The following is a 20,454-nucleotide window of genomic DNA, read 5'->3' as shown; positions in this document are numbered from 1 at the left end:
TTTTCTCTTACTTCTAATAAGCAGAAATGAATTGTTTTCCCTTAATCATTAAAATAACTGCCGAAATTGAGAAAAGGGGGAAGCCTAATTTATCAAAAAATACGTCCAAAGTGCCCCAAAACAACAATTTCACGAAGATCACCAAAACCGAGGATGTAAAAACTAAAAATTAAACATTAAAAACCAGAAAACTAGATCTTGAACAAAATAATATAGATTTATTTGAGTTCATAACGACGTGCAGATGGGTAATTGGTCCGGACTAAACCACAATTTCAAACAAATGGTTTTATTGAGAAAAATATTTGCAAAAGAAATCAAGTAGCAAAAGATGAACACATGAGCATGACGTGATTCAAGTTTGCTTCTTTAACTCATGGAATAGCCAACATTGAGCAGCCTTTTCATTCACACAAACACAAAATGTTTATTGGGTTTACTAACACAAAACGTGAACACTCATGCACCACCTGAAAGGACAGAACATTAAATTCTGTTTAACATAAAAAAAAATAGTTTTGGTAAAGTCATCTCTCAGGTACCAACCAAACAACTTAAACTGAAATTACAATCCCAGAACGCGGGCAGCCTCATATACACATACTTTCCCAAGTGCCCAAACAATATTTACATAAAAATTCAACAAAAAAAAGGGGTCAAGTAAAAGAGATCTCCAGTTATTGTGATGAAAAATTAAACTTTTGAGTTCGGAATGGGGTCCGGGTGAGAGCTGACGTGCTGCGTAAAAGCGGTCCACGTAGCCTTCGTTACGCACGGCTCAGGATGTCTGAGAGCTTGTTGATGTACTCAATGGTGTATTTAAGCGTCTGGATCTTGGTCAGGGGCTGGCCTCTCTTGTTGTAGTCCGGCGGGAGGTAGTCGCGGAGCTGGTGCAGAGCCTCTGCCAGGCTTCTCATCCGCATCTTCTCCCTCTCGCTGGCCTTCATGCGCCTTTTCACGGACATCTTTGCTTTGCTTTGCCTTTGGCCCGGCGGAGTCCCTTTGCGCCCGGTGCAACCAAAGGATAAATCCTCAATCTCCTGTTGGGAGACGGGGTAGCAACGCTCCGGCGAGGAGCACAGCGAAGAATCCAGGGGGGAGTCCGGACAGACGGCCTCCCGACTTTCCCCAGAAACACTGCCAAGGTTATCCCATTCAGAAAATATTGTGGCCGTGACAGCTTCCAGATCCATGTTAGAAATCCAGACCACTGCGCAGCGAGGCGGATCATATGCCGACCGAGCTGAAGCTTCTTTCTTTCTTTCTTTCTTTCTTTTTTTTTTTCTTTTTTGGTCAAACGGGGTTTATATAGAAGCAGATCTCCGGACTTTTATGGGTTCACAGCTTAGAAAAAAAAAAAAAAAAAGGTTCAAAGAAGTGCTAAAATGAGACCTTCCCGAAGGGACGTGGTTCCTTATCACTGTGGTGTGAATAAGGCCAAACAGACGGTTAATGTGATAGAAAGAAAAATAATTAGATTCCTTCTGTGGGAAATTACTCTAAAGTCTGAGGAGCGACAATTGTCGGTTTGATGTGATGCGTCCTAATGAAGGCTCCTGCTCCACCTGAGACATTCACACCACTCTGACAAGTCAGCCCTGCGTGTGTCCTCACTATACAAACAAAACGCCATGTTCGAGTGCTTCACTTTCTGCAGAATGCCCACCACTTGGATAGTTAGAGGTCAAAAATCATAAGAATTATGTTTCTATCAGAGTCCTTGTGAAGATGCTTAAAGGTTTCCCGTATGTGATCTGTTTCCTAGAGCTTAAACACTCTTTATGGTGCAAGTTAATCTTAAAAACTGGTTACTTATTCTAATGTTTTTTTTTATTATTCTAAGAGAATTGGGTTTAAATCACAAGGACTCTTTTGCAGAGATGTTATTTGGCCAGAGGATGCAGCTGTCACCGGAGCTTCTGCCAGACCTTTCATGTCTGAGAAGGTGTGAGCCCTCACTCAGGATCAAGGGGACACAACACTGCTGTGTTGTTTAAAAAAACAGCAACCTGCTTCCTTCAGCTGGAAAAAGACTAGTGGGAGAAAACAATGTGAGCAGCTATTAAGTGTCTTTTGTCTTCCTTTAAAAATTCCCAATTTCTGGACAACTTCCACTTCTGTTTTACGGGAACAAAGTTGCTGTTTATGTTAAAACTAAAATCAGAGTTATTACTAGGGCTGGGTAATACATAGCTTAAAAATAAAATCCCAGATTTTACTATACAAAATCTGATTTATTAACACCCCCCCTTCTCTTCTTTTTGTTTCATAAAATAAAATTAAAGAAAGTATTTCAAAAACTTCCTTTTATTCAAGCATTTCATCTGAGAGTTGACCTGAATTCAAAGTGGGAATGAATACAAGCTGTGAAACATGCTCGTAAAACAAGATGGCGGCCCCGACGTTGTAAACAATGAGAATATAACAAAATGTTTGCTGCTGGTGGTGTTAAACAATTAGCTAAGAACAGTTTCCCTTCACTTGCATAACTTCTGACTAACTTAAAAAAAGAAAAGTAAATGAGTAAATTAAAGTGTCTCGTATTATGGGACAAAAAAAGTTTCCCCTTTGCATTATTGGATTATTATGCATTATTACACAGTGTTTAATCATTAAATTCTATACGTTTCCTCAGATTTAAGTTCCCACAGTACATATTCTAATTTTTAAAGAACAGTGGATGAATAAATGGATGAACAGATAATGAATTGAAGAATACACTGATGGATGGATTTAGACAGCAGGGCAGGGAATAAAGTACGAACAGTCAAATATTTTTCCACAGTACATTTCCTTTTTCCACACCTATTCTGACCTGAAAAGTCAACTCCAACCCTTTTCAGGTGGTGATTTTTGATTTATTAAAGCTGCTCAAAAAAATTAACAAAACACTTTTTAATTAGAGTATAATATCAAATAAATAACAATCTGGTCAGTTCAGTAAGCAGAGGGGGTTGTTAATCATGGTCAGCAGTTCTGGTATAAATGAAATTAACAAGAGGGGCACAAACAGGGCAGCAATGGCACGACCCCGAAAACAAGAATGACTTTTCAGATCCACAGACATTTTTTTCCTTCCTCATTTTTGTGACAGCGTTTCAGTAGTTCTGCATTTGACCAGGATTGGTGTCACTACTGGTAGCATGAGGCGACACCTGGACCCTACAGAGGTTGCACAGGCAGTCCAACTCTATTGCCAGAAGGTTTGCTGTGTCTCCCAGCACCGTCTCAAGAGCATGGAGGAGACTCCAGGAGACAGACGGTTCCTCTGGGAGAGCAGGCCAGGGCCGTTGGAGGTCTTTAACCCAGCAGCCGGACTGGTATCTGCTCCTTTGTGTGAGGAGTAACAGGATGAGTACTGCTAGGGCTCTAAGCCCTCTCACCAAACCATTAAAGACTTCATGAGGATGGCCTGAGGGCCCAGCATCCTCTGATAGGCCCTGTGCCACTGAGCTATATAATACACTGGAGTGCTGATTTTGCCGAAAAACTGAAGTCACTGGCCACCATCTTGCTCCTCCCTACTCTGACAGAATCCCATAGGATTTGGTTGCAACAACAAGCAGTTTTCTGGCTGTGTGAAAACGTTTCATAGATAATTTTACAGTCAGTGGATGTACTAACACTATCAACTACTAGGAAATTAGGTGCTGAAATATTTATATATTAAATATATATATATATGTATATATAAGTATGTGTATATGTATATATATGTATACATATATGTAAATATATGTTCTTGTATATTGTTATTTATATATTTATAAATGTTATATATATATATTTAAATAAATAAAATGCAAAATATTTCAGCACATGACTTTCTCAGTACTTGATAGTTTTACAACATAACATAAAAGTATATGGCATTTGACATTTTAAAAGTTTTAAGCCCTCCCTGAACATGAGAAAATCCTCGTTATTCGATGCTGTAGCGCAAACATTCCCTAGTTACTGGGGGAAAATAGGGAGTACCAATATGGCGGCCGGTGGCTTCAAAGTGACTCGTTCTAACAGCGGGCTATTAGCACTCCAGTGTATAATATAGCTCACTGCCTGGTGCAGTGGAGCTCAAATGGCATTAGCCAGAACACACCGGAAACGTCCGGTTTAGTAATGGCGCTCTGTGTTGTTTTTTTGTTTTTTTTTCCCCACAGATAAGAGCAGGTTCATCCTGAGCGCATGTGACAGACGTGAAAGAACCTGGAGAGACTGCGGTGACCCTTTTGCTGCCATGCAACATTGTTCAGCATGATTGATTTGACGGTGGGTCAGTTTCAGTCTGGGGAGGCAGGAACGCACTGACCTGTACAGGATAAACAACGGCACCCTGACTGCGATCAGGTATGATGATGAAATCCTTAGAACCCCTGTTAGAACCTTCGCTGGTGCAGTGGGTCCTGGGTTCCTCCTGGTTACTGCTGACTTCACTGCAAAAACCAAACTAAAAGCAAGTAAGATTTTCTGAAAATGAGTGTATCTGTCTTTTATTTGAGCAGGTAAATAAGGTGATCTGCCAATAGAATAAGATTTTTGCACTTAAAATAGGAACAATTCATCTCCATCATCTTATTTCAAGTGCAGGATGTCTAATAATCTTAATTTAGGGGTCAATATACTCATTCCATTGGCAGATGATCTTATTTACCTGCTCAAATCAAGGGCAAAAACACTAAAAATAAGCAAAATGTCCTTAAACATAGATTTGTTTTTGCAGTGTTCAGATTAACCCTTCTGGAGGTTGATCATTTTCATTTTCATCCAATGATGTGGCATCCTACTGTTCATAACAGATTGCCCATCCCACATCAGCGTGGGTACCCCAGCATGATTTATGTTTTACCAATTGAGATCTGATGTTCTTTTTAAAGGGTTCCTTTAAATATAATATTTTTTGGAGCAGCGTAAAAAAGATTAGCAGAGCAAGAGTTGCGGCTTGGTTTAATTTTTCATTCCTTCAAAGGAGATATGGTCAAGGATGGGGAGTTTGGTCAGGTTCATGGATCAGTTTCAGTGTTCGGATGGATGGATGGAAACTTTATACAACTGGATGGGAAATAAAGTCTGGGAAAAAAAAATACTTAAAACCAGAGAGTTTTCCAGACTACAAAGGAACCGTCTAAATTTATTTTTAGACACACAACAGACAAATACAACTCAAACTGGGTCACAATCTTCAAAACATAATCTGATCGCCAGCGTTTTACTTTTTGTAAAAAGCATGTTTACCATCTTTAATCAAAAATCTAAAGACATTACTGAACTAATTAGAAGCAAATGGGTTGTGAGTTACAGATAAAAAGCCCTTTTGATCAGACAAAGACAGGCGCTGCTCAGTAAAGAAGTTTCAGTCTCAGTCTCTCAGCCAGCGGCAGTGGACTATCACTACAAATGACCGAATCCTCACCATCTAACGTGACGACCGGTGAAGCTGGAGTCTGGAGAATCTCATCAACTCTCACTGTCGCTGTCCGGACGTCCTGACGGCTGTTTGTTTCACCTTCGACCTTTCCCCCGTGGCCACGTGACTTTCCTCCAATCATCAGAACTGGATTAGCAGCTTTAAGCTGACAGGAAACTGGTTTCGGATGGAAGTCTGGTATTAAGCTGTTCTTACTCTTGCTTGACAGATTCGGTTCTGCTTGGCGTTGAGGGCCAGATTGCTGGTTTTCAGCGTCGCTGTCCTCACTGGAGGAGCACAGGCTGACGCACACACTCCTCTTGGAGGAATGCGACACGCTGCTGCTCTTTTTCTCCCCTCGTCCTGGGTCAGAATGGCATCTCTGTGGCAGAGCAGAGGTTGAAGACAAAGCTGTTTTAACAAATTTATATTTCTTCGGAGGCTTTTCGCGGCCGTTAGACTTCTCCTTCGTCTTGCTTTGAGCTTCAGTCGACACAGTTTCTTTCTCCTCTGAGCTTTTAATTCTTTCTTTTAACACTTTAAGCGTTTCCTGTTTGTTACCAGTCGACATGTTGCACCCGCCGCCGCCTTTACTGGACATTTCTCCCCTTTGTTTTCCAAGCGAACTGACCAACCCGTGGTTCGGATGCTTTGAAATCACAGCTGGGTTTTTCAGAGACTTGTCCGCGTTCCTCATGAGGACTCTGTCTCTTAGAGGACACTCGGCGTAACACAGCTCTGGCTGTTTGGTTCCAGCTTGAGTTGATTCTTCCCCGTCTGGGGTCTTTGTTCGCTCGGGCTCTGCAGCCTGGCTCGCCTGTGAGGACGGCGAGGAAGTGAAAGACGAAACGTCCCAGTCGATGTCGCTCAGGTGCAAAGCGTCAATGACGGCGGAGACAGAAGGTGACGCGGCGGCTTCTGCTTCGCCAGCGGGCGGAGTGTCGCGGGGCTGCTGGTCTCCGTCTTTCCGATGTTGCTTACAATTCACCGGAGTGTCCAAAATGGCCGCTTCTGCCTTTTCAGACAGTGAAGGAAGGGAAGGGAGCGCAGCTTGTTGCTGAGCGGACCCGTTCACCGATGAAGTCTGAAGCGTCATCTCAGCCAAGAGAGCCGAGACACCATCAGAAATATCAGATGGTTTCTCTTTTTTCCTTCTTGCTTTCTTCTCTGTAAATAAAAAAGGAGAGAGAAAGAGAGCGGGTCGTCAGAGGACTAAAACATCTTCTGAGTGATTTACCTTCACTGCAAAAAGGGAACTAAAAGTAAGTGCAATTTTCTTGAAATTAGTATATTTTTCCTTGATTTGAGCAGCTAAATAAGACTATTTGCCAATGGAATGAGTATTTTTACCCCTAAAATAAGATAATTAGACATCCTGCACTTGAAATAAGATGATGGAGATGAACTGTTCTTATTTTAACTGCAAAAATATTATTCCATTGGCAAATAGTCTTATTTACCTGCTCAAATCAAAGAAAAATCTACTAATTTCAAGAAAATTGCACTTACTTTTAGTTCCCTTTTTTGCAGTGTTATTAGATTAGATTTTTAGATTAGATTCAACTTTATTGTCATTACACAGGTACAGGCACAAGGCAACAAAATGCAGTTTAGGTCTAACCAGAAGTGCAATAGCAGGTGGATTTTACTGTGAATAGAGTTTTACAGATATGTACAGTAGCATAATATGCAGATGATTATTATTAAAAAAAGAGTTTACATGTACTATGAATATATGTACAGGTGGCTATTACTATAGGCAGAATTGTGAGCATGATATACAGGTAGCTATTACTATAAATTGGATAATTAGAGTTTGGACAGCAGCTATTTAAATTAAAGTGCAGTGGAAGGTAATTGCATATTACAGTTAAAGTACGGTATTGCAAATGTATATGTAAACATACACATTATGTTTACTTATACAGCCTCACTTGGATATTTCTGGTTTTCAACTATTTTTGATAACGATCCAGGGTCTGAAACCTGCAGCTCTGGCTCCTTTGGCCCTCCTCAGTGGCCGATAATAGTTCAATGCTAAAGAACTGGCGCTGGACGATAATTCAACAACCATATATTCTATCGATAGACGTTTATTTATGATAGAAAAAAAAGATCAGTAAAAATTCAATAGAATAAAAGTTTTCCTTCTTTTTGCATTCTAGCCATGTAGATTAATATTACAGTCGTTACATCCTCCCAACCAATCACAAACAGTCCCAGGAAACAAGCCCCGCCCCTTTCGAAGAGTTCAGAGAGCACCCGTTATATTGTCTATTTTTAAAAGTTGCAGTTTTGGTAAGAAGCTGGTTGAATAAAGGATTGAGTTTGAATTCAATGTTTGTGTTTTCTTTATCTAAAAAGAGGTCATTAAGCAACAGCATAAAATGGCAATGGATGCACTTGAAATATTGTTTTGAATTCGTTGATAATTATCTATATCGATCCAATATGATTTCTATCTTATCGATGTGCTTTTTTTTCTATATCGTCCAGCCCTATAAATAACTAAGCTGTGTTTTGATGTATAAAGGCAATAAGAAAAGATTAACTTTCTCAGTTCCTCTGTTTTCATGCAAGATCCACAAAGAACTGTCAAAAGGTAGAAAGCCTGGAAAACCTCTGATTATTGAAACTACAGCAAAGAAATCTCAGACACTTAATGTTGAAAGTACTGTTAATATAAATTTCTCAATTACTGAATGTTAAGCACTGACTGCTGGGTGTGAAATATGAACAAGGACTCTATTTATTGTAACCGCGGCCTATTTTTTTTAAATGTATTCTTGCTTTTTTAACTGTTTCTTTTATATATTTGGTCACATCTTTTATGCATGTGTGTCATAAGGTCTACAAGTTAAAAGGCTCGCCAGACATTGCAATCTGTCTTAATGTGCATATGTGAGCCAAATTTCTTTTCAAATGGAGTTAAATGCAAATGATTACTGTGAAAACAATTCAGCAAATCCTGTGAGACAGACGCTTCTCGGCAGCGTTAAAGCCTCTGGCGTGAAGTAGCTTCCAAACTCGACATTTTTAGGTGTTAGAGCTGCTGTAAGCGAGAGCTTTAAAAAACACGTGTAAAACCTGCAAATAGCTTTGATCTGTACGGCCCTGTCGGCACAGACCGGGGAGTCTGGGAAGCTCGTCAAATCAGCAGGGGGAGCGTTTTATGGAAAAAATAATATAGTACTGAACACAACTTGGCGTAGGGTGTGTGTTTAAAGTGAAAACGGTCTTACGTTTTGTTTTGTTTTCTTCAAGCAGAGCTTTGCTTCTTAGGTAGCGCTCGACGATCTCGGGGAAAGCCGTGCGGAAAAGCGACTCTTCCTCCATCGTCCTCACTTCATGTTGGTCCTCTGTGGGTCGCTCCTCCGGGAACACATAATGTTCTGCAGAACAAGGAAACAGTAACACGTGTAGTTTAGGACAGGTAAGCACTATGTTTGTTGAATTAAATTAAAGTGTGGCTCTTTCTTTTTACTTTTTGGTTATTATTTGTTTTTTAATCTCATTTGTTAGTTTCATTCAGAATCAGAATCCACAATTGTCATTGTGCAAGAATGCACAACGAGCAAAAGAAATGTTAACTCTTGAAAGCAGGGAAAATAAATAAGTAAATCAATATATTTAAATAAGTATAAAAATAAATAATTTGTGGGATTAAAAACAGGATGTTAAGAAAATGATGATCAGGTACTCACCATATATAAAACTATTCATGTATTTTGAGATTTTCCCCCCCAAATTACTGACAGTTTTAGGAAATATAAAAAAATTATTTTGTCCTCCCTCCTATATATGCAAATTGGTAGATTTACAGTAGATGAAGAAAAAAATATCTTCACCAAGCGGAAACCAATAAAGTGTGATATTTTGAAGGGACGTCAAGGAATAAAAATCAAAACTGAAAACAGAAATCATTGAAAAATTGAAGTAGTAGCAGATTCGTGAAACTATTTTTGAATGTTAGACAATAGCAATGTTGGTTTAAAGACATATGAAAGACCTTACAATTAAAATAAAAAATTCACCCCAAAACACACAACCTGGAAACATTTTATGCCTTTTGCATCAATTCAACGAAAACACAAAAAAATGTCAAAGGGCCCCAGAAGGTGAGAGCACCAAATATGGTCTCAATTTACTTTTATTACATACAAATAATCAGTATACTGCAAAAAAAAAGAAAAAAAAAAAAAAGAACAAATGTCCTTTCAAAGCTGCCTCACCTATAATCTTCTATTTCAGTTTCGTATCTGAAGATTTGTCACATACAGTCATATGAACCAATTAGAATATTATTGAAAGGTTAATTTATGTTAGTAACTCTAAAGGAAACATTATATAGATTAACACAGACTGGTATTGTTTAAAAGCCTTTAATTCTGTTAATTATGATTTTTCTTCCCACCTCCAGTCAATAAAAACATTTAAGATTAAAATATTGATTCAGACCAATAAAAAAAACTAAATGTTTCATGCAGAAATGGGGGTTTCATGAAAAGTATGTTTAATAGCAGCTCAAATGTTGTTTTTAAATGGTACTTTTAATCTAATAGACAAGGCTCATAGAAAGGCATATTCTAATTTATTGACTCGAAAATATTTGAAGTTTTAATAGGCTGTATCATCTGCTTAAAAAACACATGTCCTCTCTTGATTTACTTATATTTATCTTCTAAACTAAATTGAATCTCATAAACATACTGGCCCCTTTCCTGATTTGGTCATAGAGTCATATAATTAACCAATATTGTGAGTTTAATTCAGACTTAATTCTGTACTGACAACAAAGATGGCATGACCACAATTTGATCATAATTAGAAGAATATGCGTGCTTTAAAGTAATATTAGGCCTTTAAAAAAAATCTCTTCAGTTACATACATGCCAGTTTGCAGCCTGAATTAGTTAATTGAGACTTTCTCAGGTCAGGGATGTCAAACAGGCTTGTTAGTGACGTCTGCTTTGATACGACAGACTTCCCAGCTCAGAGAGGAAGCCGGTTTAGCACCTAGTGGCTGTTGTGACTGATCTGTCACCTCTGAAGCCCACCTCACAGCCAGTCACTAACGGACAACCTGGTGACGAACACCCTGCACCCCAACATAGCGCTGCAGTTGTGTCCCCTAAAGCTCACAAATCCAGCATTTGTACACCCTCCGAGGATATAATAAGTCCTTAAGAGGACAAACTGAACACAAAGCATCGCCTATTTGAGAAAGAAGCGAGGATTTTGACTGACCTGGAGTGCTCCAGATGATTTCAAAGCATGCGACGGCGTTCCTCACCCTTGGCTTCAGTATTCTTTTAAAGAAAAAGAAGCGTTATTTATAAAGAATGTTCCCCAGACACCTCTACGACAGCATTATCATCACAGTAACGTAGTTTTTCGGCTTTAAAAATATCAGAAGATTACCGAACAGGCTGGATTTGAGATGGCACGTCTCTTCTGCATTTTCGGTTCATCAGCTCAGTGTAGGTCATCAGCACTAAAACTTTCTCACTGGTGTAGTGCCTTGGCCACTCCATCTTCTCATAGGCGAATTTCTGCAGAAAGCATAACAAAAGCCTTTATATTCATCGCAGTAAAATGCCGTGGCAGATGCTTTGACTGAGCAAAAGATGTTTAAACACGTTACCTGCATGAGCAGCATGTTTGGCTGCCTCCGCTTAAAATGAGCCACAGGTTTATCCTTGGAGACCAGAAACTCGTTTATAATCTGGAACAAAATGTTCAAGTATTATTAGAGCTCACATTATATTAGTAAGTAAAAGCAGCATAAAAACTGGAAAAATATATACCTCTGTAAACGGGAACTGCTGATTCGCCAGTGTTTTCCTAAAACCAAAAAAAAGAATTTAGACATTTAAAAATTCTACTTTTTCCACTCGTAGTTCACAATATCCTAAGTTTCTATCGGCTGGCATCTTAATATGTCTTAGGTTAAATTCATATATAATTTTATTTATGGGCATCGGAGTAAATGTGGATGAAAACAAATATGCGCCGAATGTTGCAGATTCACATTTGTAGACATTTATGCCGATCCGGAACATACAATCTTTTCACAAATCCATAGCATTTTTTTTTTTTATTGGAACACAAAACAATGTGGAGAAGTACCAACTAATCAAATTTATTCAAAACTGCCTGTAGTGTTTGTGAGCCGTATTCAGGTGATTACAATGGATTTTATTTATCGGTATCAGCATGAAGGAGGGTAAATATTAAACACTTATATATAATTGTCTTCACAATTACACACATTATTTTTAACTCACAGGAGTCCACATTGATTGGTGATTTCTTAAATAAACAGTTGGGAAATCTGAATAAATTCATAAGAGGCAAAAGTACTTTTTAATTCATGGTTGTTTGCAACTTTTGTAGTAATTTATTAGCCAAAGCAGCTGCTTATCCTTCACTGGACCGGTGCAAAAAGTGTACTGGACATTAATAAAATCCTATGAATACATCGTGTCTGTGGATGAACAGAATTAAAACGAGAAATTGGAAAAGCCAAAGCACCCATAGAAAAAAAAAAAATCACCCAGTCAACAGACCGTGAATGAAAGCAAGGAATGCATAGTTATAAAATTTTACTATATCAAAAGAGAAATGAAAACATTTTGTCTAAATCTATAGAGAAACATAACACTTTGTCATAAGGAAGTTGAAACAAAGTTTCAAGAGACGTTAAATGTTCTGTTCAGAGGACACACTATTTAGAGAAATTAATAGAAATATTTTGTTAAAATGGAGTTCACTGACAGTTAGATAATTCAGAAAGATGGTTTTCACCAGATTTGGAACAATTGGATTACGTTTCCACCCACCACCCAAGCAGACTTCATCTAACGCCATCAAAGCGTAACACTGCCTTTCTCTGCTGGACAACACAAATCTTAACGTTAATACACCTTTTCTTCTATTTCTGTTTTTTTTTTTTTGTTCAATATGACTTACACTTTGGAATTTTAGAATATGAAATAAATAAGTTGTCTTTACTCATTCTTAGGTGTAATAAACACATGGTTCTGTCATGTACGGACATTTAAGGCGTAAGCTCTGAATGCGTCACCTCACATGGACAACAATGTTATTCATTGTTGAGACTGGAAACTAATTTTGTTGCTCTTTTCCTACTTTGCAGTAAGGCAACAAATTTCTGATTAGAAACACTGAATAGTTTTAATGAAATTAGACAGAGGTTGTTAGTAATCCTGCTTTTTCCTTTAGATCTCTGATATCGCCTGCATTGAGCTGGTCTTTGGTTGAAAAAAAAAAATGTCTCAGTTTAAATCTTTTTAGTCTAAACCTTTGTTCAGAAGATAACCAATTCTGAGTCCAGTCCTTTGGACTTTACAGACGTGCACAATTCCCATCGATTTTCCTTTGCTTTGGGAAAATGCGTGACTGAATTACATCAGTTAGCTTATTTTATAAAGATCACTCCCTTTCAATTCTCCATGCACCTTTTATGACAGACTCTGCTGTATGGAAATGCGTCCTCATTCCTTTCCTCTCTCCACCTATTTCTGTTTTGCCAGTTCTGCTCCTTTCATAAAGGTTTTAATCTCCACAGTTTTGACCACCCGATTAAAACGACACGTACTTCCTGACGCTAGCCTCCAGAGACGAGGCCTGGCGGCTCTGTTCGTAGACGTGCCAGTCGCACGGACACTGGTAGTCGAAGTCCTGAGGCTGGCAGAACCGCTGACTGTCGCAGAGCACGCAGCCGCCACGCTCGTGCGCCTTGGCTGACCCTGAAAGAGGAACCAGTTGGCTGTCTATTCCATCCACATGTATCTCTTACATATGTGTATATATATTTTTTTTTTTTTAGAAGGGTGATTAAATGGCTTCAAATCAGCAACGTGCAAGGTGCGTGCCGCCATTTTGGTTTGCTCACCTGGATGTCGACACAGGTTGCAGTGAGGAACCTTCTTTACATTTACGTCAGGCATGTCTGCACGCTCGCGCTCCCACGTTTTGAACCTTTAGTGAGCAGGGAGAGATTTCCTGAGCAACAACGCTTAATGCAGCTTTAAGCAATAGCGACGGTGCAAGTGTGTGAAGAAGTGCTTTCAACCTCTGCAGAAGCGACTGTCCTCTTAGTGTCTGTATAAGCCTCAGGGCCTGCTCTCTGCCAACGCCAGGTATACCCTGAGGGAACCGTGGAAATGTGCAATTAACTGGGAAAAAAAAAAAAATTCCGAAAGAACTCTTTTAGATCATTGCTTCATCTCTACCTTAGGAATGTAATCACAGCCGAGGAGAACGGCCAACCCGACGAGGTTCTCTCTTGACAGGTGTAGCTCGGTTTGCACTCGGGAGGTTTGGTAACAATCTACCTGAGGGTCCTGGAGGAGAAAAAAAAAAGTAGAGAGGTTAGTTCCCTCTGGATTACGAGTGCAAATGATAACTTCAAGTTGTGGTTTTGGTCACAGTTTAGATTAATCTCTATAGATCTGGAGTGACTACAGCGTGGCACCATTAAGAGTAAATGGCATCCACTGCAATTCAAGAACGATGCAGATGTGACCAACCAGAGGTGGTTAAAGCAGAGGTAGATGCTTTATTTATTTTAATTGGGGAAAAATAATTTAACATTTAATATCTTCTTACAATGGAAAAATGTAAGGTGCAGCACAAAGTATTTGTCTTTTGCATCGTCTTTAGTTTCATAGTAAATAGGATCAAATCTAATCAGTAACTTTTACTCAAAGGCAGACTTTGCTGCACCCACATCCACTTTTAATACTTTTAATAAACTTTGAGAGACAGTGACCCAAATTCTGTTCTTATTGCTGAGAAAACAATTGGCCTCAATGGGAAGAGGACTTGTCTTGCAATCCGAAAGTTGTGGGTTCGATTCCGACTTCCTCTTGCCAAATGCCGTTGTGCCCCTGGCCAAGGGACGCAACCCCAAGATGCCTTACGTTTGTGAGGGTGGGCGGTTGAGCGTGGCTCCATTAATGACCACTGAGCTAGTCTGATAAGAAAATAGTAATAATAATAATAATAATATCATCTTTATCGTCATTGAAACATACATTACAACGAAATTTGTTCTCTGAGCTATATACATTCAGTTCATTCACGATTAGGGATAGCTGTAATATATTTCTAGGCAAGGAAGATAGTAAGCAATAGACTCCAAAATAATTTGCAAACTGGATGCCTTTTTTAAGTAAGATGAACGTGTAAAAGCCTTTGTAAATTGTAAATCTACAATGAGTTACACTGTCCTCTCTAACAAAAACCTGATGAATTTACTCGTTTAATTAAAATACCGTATGCATGGTTTATTCTTCATGAGGGAAAAAAAAAAAAATCCACAACAAACTTTTTTGCATGTTTTTAGCTTTAAAATATATGTTATAGTGCCCTGCCATTACTTTTGACTTGAAAATTTCAGCCCACGTGAAAAAACGTTTGGACACCACTGCTTTAAATAATCTCTAAAGTGCAAATGATAAATGCAAATAAATGAAATCTGAGAGAACAGGGAAGTCAGTCAGAGTTGATGGGAAGAAGGGTGACGCTAAATACGAGGCAATCCTGCAAAAGTCCGAAGACTGAGGCAGAGGCTCAACTTCCAGCAAGACAACGACCCGAAACATACAGTCACAGCTATGATAGCATGGTTTTAGAACGAGGCATATTTATGTGTTAAAACGGCCTAATCAAAGTCCAGACATAGATCCAACTGAAAGGTTGTGGCAGGACTTGATAGATGCCACACTGTGTGCCAACAGATATTTTTTCCATGCCATCCATCGGAGATCGAGCTACTTTACAAAAGAAGAATAGGCAAAGATTTTAACCTCTAGATTTTTAAAGCTGTTACAAACATACCCAAAATAACTTCTTGCAGTTATTGCAGTAAAAGGCAGTTCTACAAAGTATTGTCACTGGGAGGCTAAATGCTTTTGCACATCACATATTTGATTTCTGGAGACCCATGAATCCTTTTATTTCCGTTTCACAATTATACACAACCTTGGATGGGTTCATGTCTAAAATACAATGCATTATGTGGTTGTAACATAAAATGTAAAAGGTTTTAGTGGCTTTTTATTACTGTAATGTAAAGCCACATGAACAATTTCTGGTGCTATTATTAAATAGTTTGACTAACATAAGTTGATACATTTCTTTTGCTCAAACTGTCAATTTTAAATCTATTTCCCCGTTTTCTCCCATATACTTAAATCTTTTAGTCCTATTTAAAAAAAAAATTGCATTACCAATGACCATGCAGCAAAATATTGCAGCTAGGGCTGCACAGTATACTGAATTGCAGTCATCATTGTAATATCAATGGGTGCAGTACTGCAATCGCAAAGGTGAGCTTGGACGCCATACTTGGTAGGATGCTATAATTCAAGTGTCAGCCATCGATAATATTTCACCAGATGATTGGATGCCGACTGCCATTAATACGGCACAAACATACTTTACTGTTCATGTTGAAGTTCCTGTAGACCGTCCTAGCGCCGTACAAGAATGCATCTCCATCGTTGGTGATGCAGCCGTCAACCAGCCCCGCTGAGTCCAGGTAAGCACACATGGCCTCTGCTTCGCCCTGCAGCTGTCACCCAGGGCACACCCAGGTAGTCCAGCATCTCTGCACACTGCAGAACACAGAGAGGAAGTTCGAGAGCTGCTAGAACCTTGTTACAGGCAAGAGATCAGAAAAAGCACAACTCACCTCTCGAAGTACAGCATTAAAGCGCCCCCTGCTGGTACTTGTGGCAGACTTTGAGACGTGGGCTTTTGTGAATCCTCCAAATCTCTTTTCGGTCCTTTTGCTCATCGTTTCTGTTTTAAGTTTGGGAGCTTCTCCCTCCATGACAAAGATGAGCTTCACCCCCATCAGTGTGAGCGACGACACTCGGAAAAATAAATTCCTGCACATAAACAGAGCATTGTGTGTGACTTGTTAAAGCTGCGACCCAGACCTTTCTGTTATACTTTGATATCGACAGAACAATCGAGGTAAAATGTACCTTTACAAAAATTAGCGCATCACATGAGGCACAAAGCAAAAGATTAAAGTTGTCCTAAGTATGACCATTTGTCATTTTCTTGTTTTTTTACTTCATTTGTACATGTGTAATCAAAAATCACTCCTTAAAATGTGTTTTTTATTCCATACTGCTGCAGCAAATGTTCATCCTGATAATTTGGCTTATGTCCATGCATAAATCTTAATAATATTGAACCTTATAGAATATCATCGCTGTAATAATTATTGATATATTACTTTAGAAGTCATATTAATAATTGTAACTTTTCTGTTTAAATTAAAAATAATTAAGTTATGTTATCGATTTACATTTTAAGCTGGGCTAAACACTGTAATGCAGTGGTGATTTTACTCAAGGTTATATGTGTCAACTTACATTACTATTTAAGTATATGATACAGACAGAATGGCAATTACTTGCAGTTACAAATCCATTGTTTGCCGAGCCAGTTCTGCACTGTGGGTGTAATTCGTTTGCAGGCAAAAGAAGTCCAAAACATGAAAGTTGCATTTTATGGTTTGTTTATCCAGTTTGGCGAGCAATAAACAAAGATACATTTCTCCTACTGTTTTCCTGCATTTTGTTTCTCCTTTTAAGACATTAAACCATAGGCCTAACCCCAGTTAAGCTACAAAATAAACCTGCCAAATACCCAGACAATATAATGTAACAGAAGGACAAAGCTTGCCCAATTTTAAGGTAAATAAAGAACAATTAGCTCCATCATCTTATTATACAAGCAGTTAACATGCATGGAGACCATCCCTCCCTTGTCATCGACACTATAGTTCATTTGCAGGGGGGGAGATCATAAAGCATGGGCCAGAGGGGATACATGGTCTATCCCAGTGTGAGGAGCCTGAAAAGCCTCCAACGGGGAGCCTCCTAGTAGGCAACCCATTCGAATGCATGGACCACCTTAACATGACTTCTTTCGATTTCGATACAGGTCATTGTTGTTAAACTCTGACACAAAAACGTGAAGCTGATCTCCCAAATGCTGCAAGATCTATGTGTTAATCCACCCAAAGTCTCTCTTTTTGCCATGGTGTTTTCAAATGCTAACTGATCATCAGCTTGTGCCTATTGTGACGTCATCAGGACGCATACAAAACAGACGTGTCTTGGGTTTTTCTTTGCAGTATGCTTTAAGAAGCAAAGAAAAAAAAGACTTTCATTTGTGGGATTCTTGAATGAAAACCCATAATTCATTACCCATGTTCTTTTTTTTAGATTCGGTGTAGAAACAATTGCACCTCTGGATAGTGTCTTTAACAACTACTCATCGAAGCTGAGAACAATATGTGAAAGAAGCCCCGCTGGACTTTATGTCAAGCAAAATGTTCTAATAAAGTTTTTTTTCTTCTTTTTTTAAGAACTAAATGGGCAATTTACCTCAGATGCGGCTTCGTAACTCTGCCCATCATAGCCTGGACATGCTGAGCCTCACAGACCCATAAGCTCAGGTCTACCGCCAGAGTCTTTCCGCTCAGACTGTACAGAGGCACCGACTCGCGGACTGGCTCGACGATGGACCACAGGTCGTGAACCCCCATGATTTAAAACCAGTAGAACCGATTCAAGATGCCAAAATTAACAGAATTAAAAGAAACAGCAGACACGGAAGCATGCAAATCAGATTGTCGAGTTTTCAAACGCTGGCGCCGTTGGGCTGCATTCCAATCCGCCCCATTGTGCTTCCTTTCTGCTGTAAAGATCGATTTTTGTCTTAAATTATATTACGTCTTGAATCATATACGAAATCTAAATTTAACATATGTTGAATTATTACACCCTCTTAGGTATGTAGCTTTTATTCTGGTTTTTAAATTGACCACTGAAGGAAGACAGGGAGGATAATCGTAAAATGGATCGCGGCCTCACGTTCGAATAAACAAACGTCATTTTCGTGCGCCTTCACGGCCCTGTTGTTGCCATGGATACTCACTGTTTATTCATAGGCTGAGAATTTACGCAATGGAGTCGAAAATGCGAATAGAAATCGTCGGTGTAATTAAAGACCCAAGCTTCCATGTTGCCAGAGATATAGCCGAGGTAAAATAAGATATATATTATGTTCAACCTTTTGATTAAATCGTTATTTAAGGCTCCATCTCTGTAACGCAGGGACTCAAACAAAGGTTTCCTGAGGAATTCTTGGATCCAGAAATTGTGCCACTTCTTGAATTTGACTGGCACATATATCTTTGCAAAAAGAAACAGGTGGGTCATCTCATTCAGGTCATCTCATTCAGAAACTAAATTTTTTTTAAAATGCATTTCATCATGTGACAGACATAAACTTTAATTTATTTTATTGAGATTGTATGTGACAAACACAAAGTAAAGAATAGCCTAATTGTCAAGTGAAATGAAAATTATTTTTCCTTTCAATTATGTGTTTTTCAAAATTTCCCCAAGTAAAAATCTAATCTGAAAAGTGTGGCATGCATTCATGTATACAGGGGTACTTCAATCTTAGTACATATACAGTGATTTTGTGAAGGTTTGTTAGAGAAGATTAGTGAACAAACATCACTATCAAGACCAAGGAACACAGCAGACAGATTAGGGGTAAAAAAAAAAAAAGCAGAGAGCTTTAATGCAGGATTTGATCATAAAGTGATTTGAGTATTTTCCAGAGCACTGTTAAATCCTTCCTCTGAAAATGGGAAAACATGACTGCAAACATACCAAGACAGTTTCTCACAGTGAAACATGGTGGTGGCAGGATCCTGCTATGGGAATGTTTCTCTTCACAAGGGCCCCAGGAAAGCTTGTGAAAGTTGATGGGAGGCTGGGTGGAGCTACAATTGCTCACAGATACTCTTCATATAGTCTGATAGAGCCTCAGCTACTTTAGTAAGAAGATTGGACAACATTTTCAGTTTCTAAATGCCCAAAGTTGGTACACACATAGTGCAAAAGACTTGTGAGTAGTTCTGCATGGTGCTGACTCAGCAATGATAATAAAAATTTGAGAATTTTCAGTGGGCATGAATAGATTTCCAAGGCCTTGTATACTGATAATTAGAAACATGTTTTAAATTAAGCTTTACATCAGTAACTTCAAATACAGTTATTGAACTCAAAGTAGGTAAGTAACAACATACAAAAAGTGTAGTTATATGAAGTGTACAATCTTAACAGCAGTCTGGTGTCTTTTGGCAGCAGTTTACAAAGTTTATAGAAAGGGTTTGTGGAGTTTCTGAGGCTCTTGAGTGCAGTGTCACTGCAGCTGGTCAATACCAGCAAGATTTTAGAATGTTTATTTTCCCATAAAGTATGGATAAAAAAAAAAAAAAAAACGCTAATCAACTGATGAGAAACATGCACCCAAAAACTCCAACGCCTGACAAAACAAATCCAACATATATAACTCTTTGTTTGATTGATCTAAAAATAAACAAATAAGTCACACATACAATTTCTCAAACACAGTGGGATAAAAAAATGTGATGAGGTCTTAGAAATCGAAAGCTTCATATTTTGCATTTCTGAGGTCGTTATCTATGATGAGAGATAATAATGTTATAAATAACACGGCTGAGTGTGCACATAGCTCAGAGCTGTGATGCTGTACTCCTACACTGGTATGATCACGCTCCAGGTTGACGCCATTGTTATTCTAAAATGCTGATTCACAACACCGCCATTGTCTTCAACATGTGATTTCAGGAGCTGCGTGGTGAAGTGTGGCAGTACTCCAGCAACCTGATGTGCTTCCTTAACGGCGTTCTCCTCGGTAATGAAAAGCAACTCGCCAGCTGGGCTGAGAATCAGTGGAATTTTTCTGTGGCTCATCCAGAGGCTTTCTACACGGCCATCACTGAGGAGTACTACACGAAACACCTCCAGAAAACTGGAGTAAGCTGACACCCTGGTAACAAAACAACGTGGAATAATGGCAAATGGGCATCCAGAAATATGCCATATTTTATTGAAATCATTTATTTTTTAAAGGTTTTTGTGACACTAGTGGCCTTTTGGTAGGAAATGGGCAAGGAG

General features: G+C 38.9%; 3 protein-coding genes across 5 annotated transcripts in view; 1 reads left to right on the top strand and 2 right to left on the bottom strand.

Moving 5' to 3' along the window:
* Positions 1-38: 38 nt before the first annotated feature.
* On the bottom strand, positions 39-1,258 carry msgn1 (mesogenin 1). The gene has a single exon (XM_012867278.3). It carries the CDS (start codon positions 1,191-1,193, stop codon positions 768-770), a length of 426 nt encoding a protein of 141 aa, XP_012722732.2. The 5' UTR covers positions 1,194-1,258; the 3' UTR covers positions 39-767.
* Positions 1,259-5,116: 3,858 nt separating this feature from the next.
* Positions 5,117-18,193, bottom strand: LOC105929562 (GEN1 Holliday junction 5' flap endonuclease). The gene is given in 14 exon segments (XM_012867404.3): positions 5,117-6,571; positions 8,647-8,796; positions 10,652-10,713; positions 10,826-10,956; positions 11,049-11,129; positions 11,212-11,248; positions 13,026-13,176; positions 13,323-13,408; positions 13,503-13,576; positions 13,663-13,773; positions 15,873-16,001; positions 16,003-16,050; positions 16,128-16,326; positions 17,842-18,193. Coding segments are annotated over 14 exon segments (2,655 nt in total). The 5' UTR covers positions 18,003-18,193; the 3' UTR covers positions 5,117-5,336.
* ppil6 (peptidylprolyl isomerase (cyclophilin)-like 6) overlaps positions 17,890-20,454 on the top strand; it is a 6,767-nt gene continuing 4,202 nt past the window's right edge. For all 3 annotated transcript variants that reach the window (XM_021318933.2, XM_012867405.3, XM_021318932.2), the window contains exons 1-4: positions 17,890-17,987; positions 18,408-18,501; positions 18,574-18,669; positions 20,125-20,313. In XM_021318933.2, coding sequence (XP_021174608.2) covers positions 17,977-17,987; positions 18,408-18,501; positions 18,574-18,669; positions 20,125-20,313 — 390 coding nt within the window. In that variant the 5' untranslated portion in view covers positions 17,890-17,976. The remainder of the gene's footprint in view (positions 17,988-18,407; positions 18,502-18,573; positions 18,670-20,124; positions 20,314-20,454) is intronic.

The sequence above is a fragment of the Fundulus heteroclitus genome, chromosome 15 (genome assembly GCF_011125445.2).
Source record: "Fundulus heteroclitus isolate FHET01 chromosome 15, MU-UCD_Fhet_4.1, whole genome shotgun sequence".
NCBI classification, from domain to species: domain Eukaryota; kingdom Metazoa; phylum Chordata; class Actinopteri; order Cyprinodontiformes; family Fundulidae; genus Fundulus; species Fundulus heteroclitus.
Note: the sequence above shows the minus strand (reverse complement) of the source record. Positions and strands in the feature narration are given on the sequence as shown.

Coding starts and splice junctions, on each gene's coding strand:
- msgn1 (XM_012867278.3), bottom strand. CDS start 1,193: ATGGATCTGGAAGCTGTCACGGCCACAATATTTTCTGAATGGGATAAC.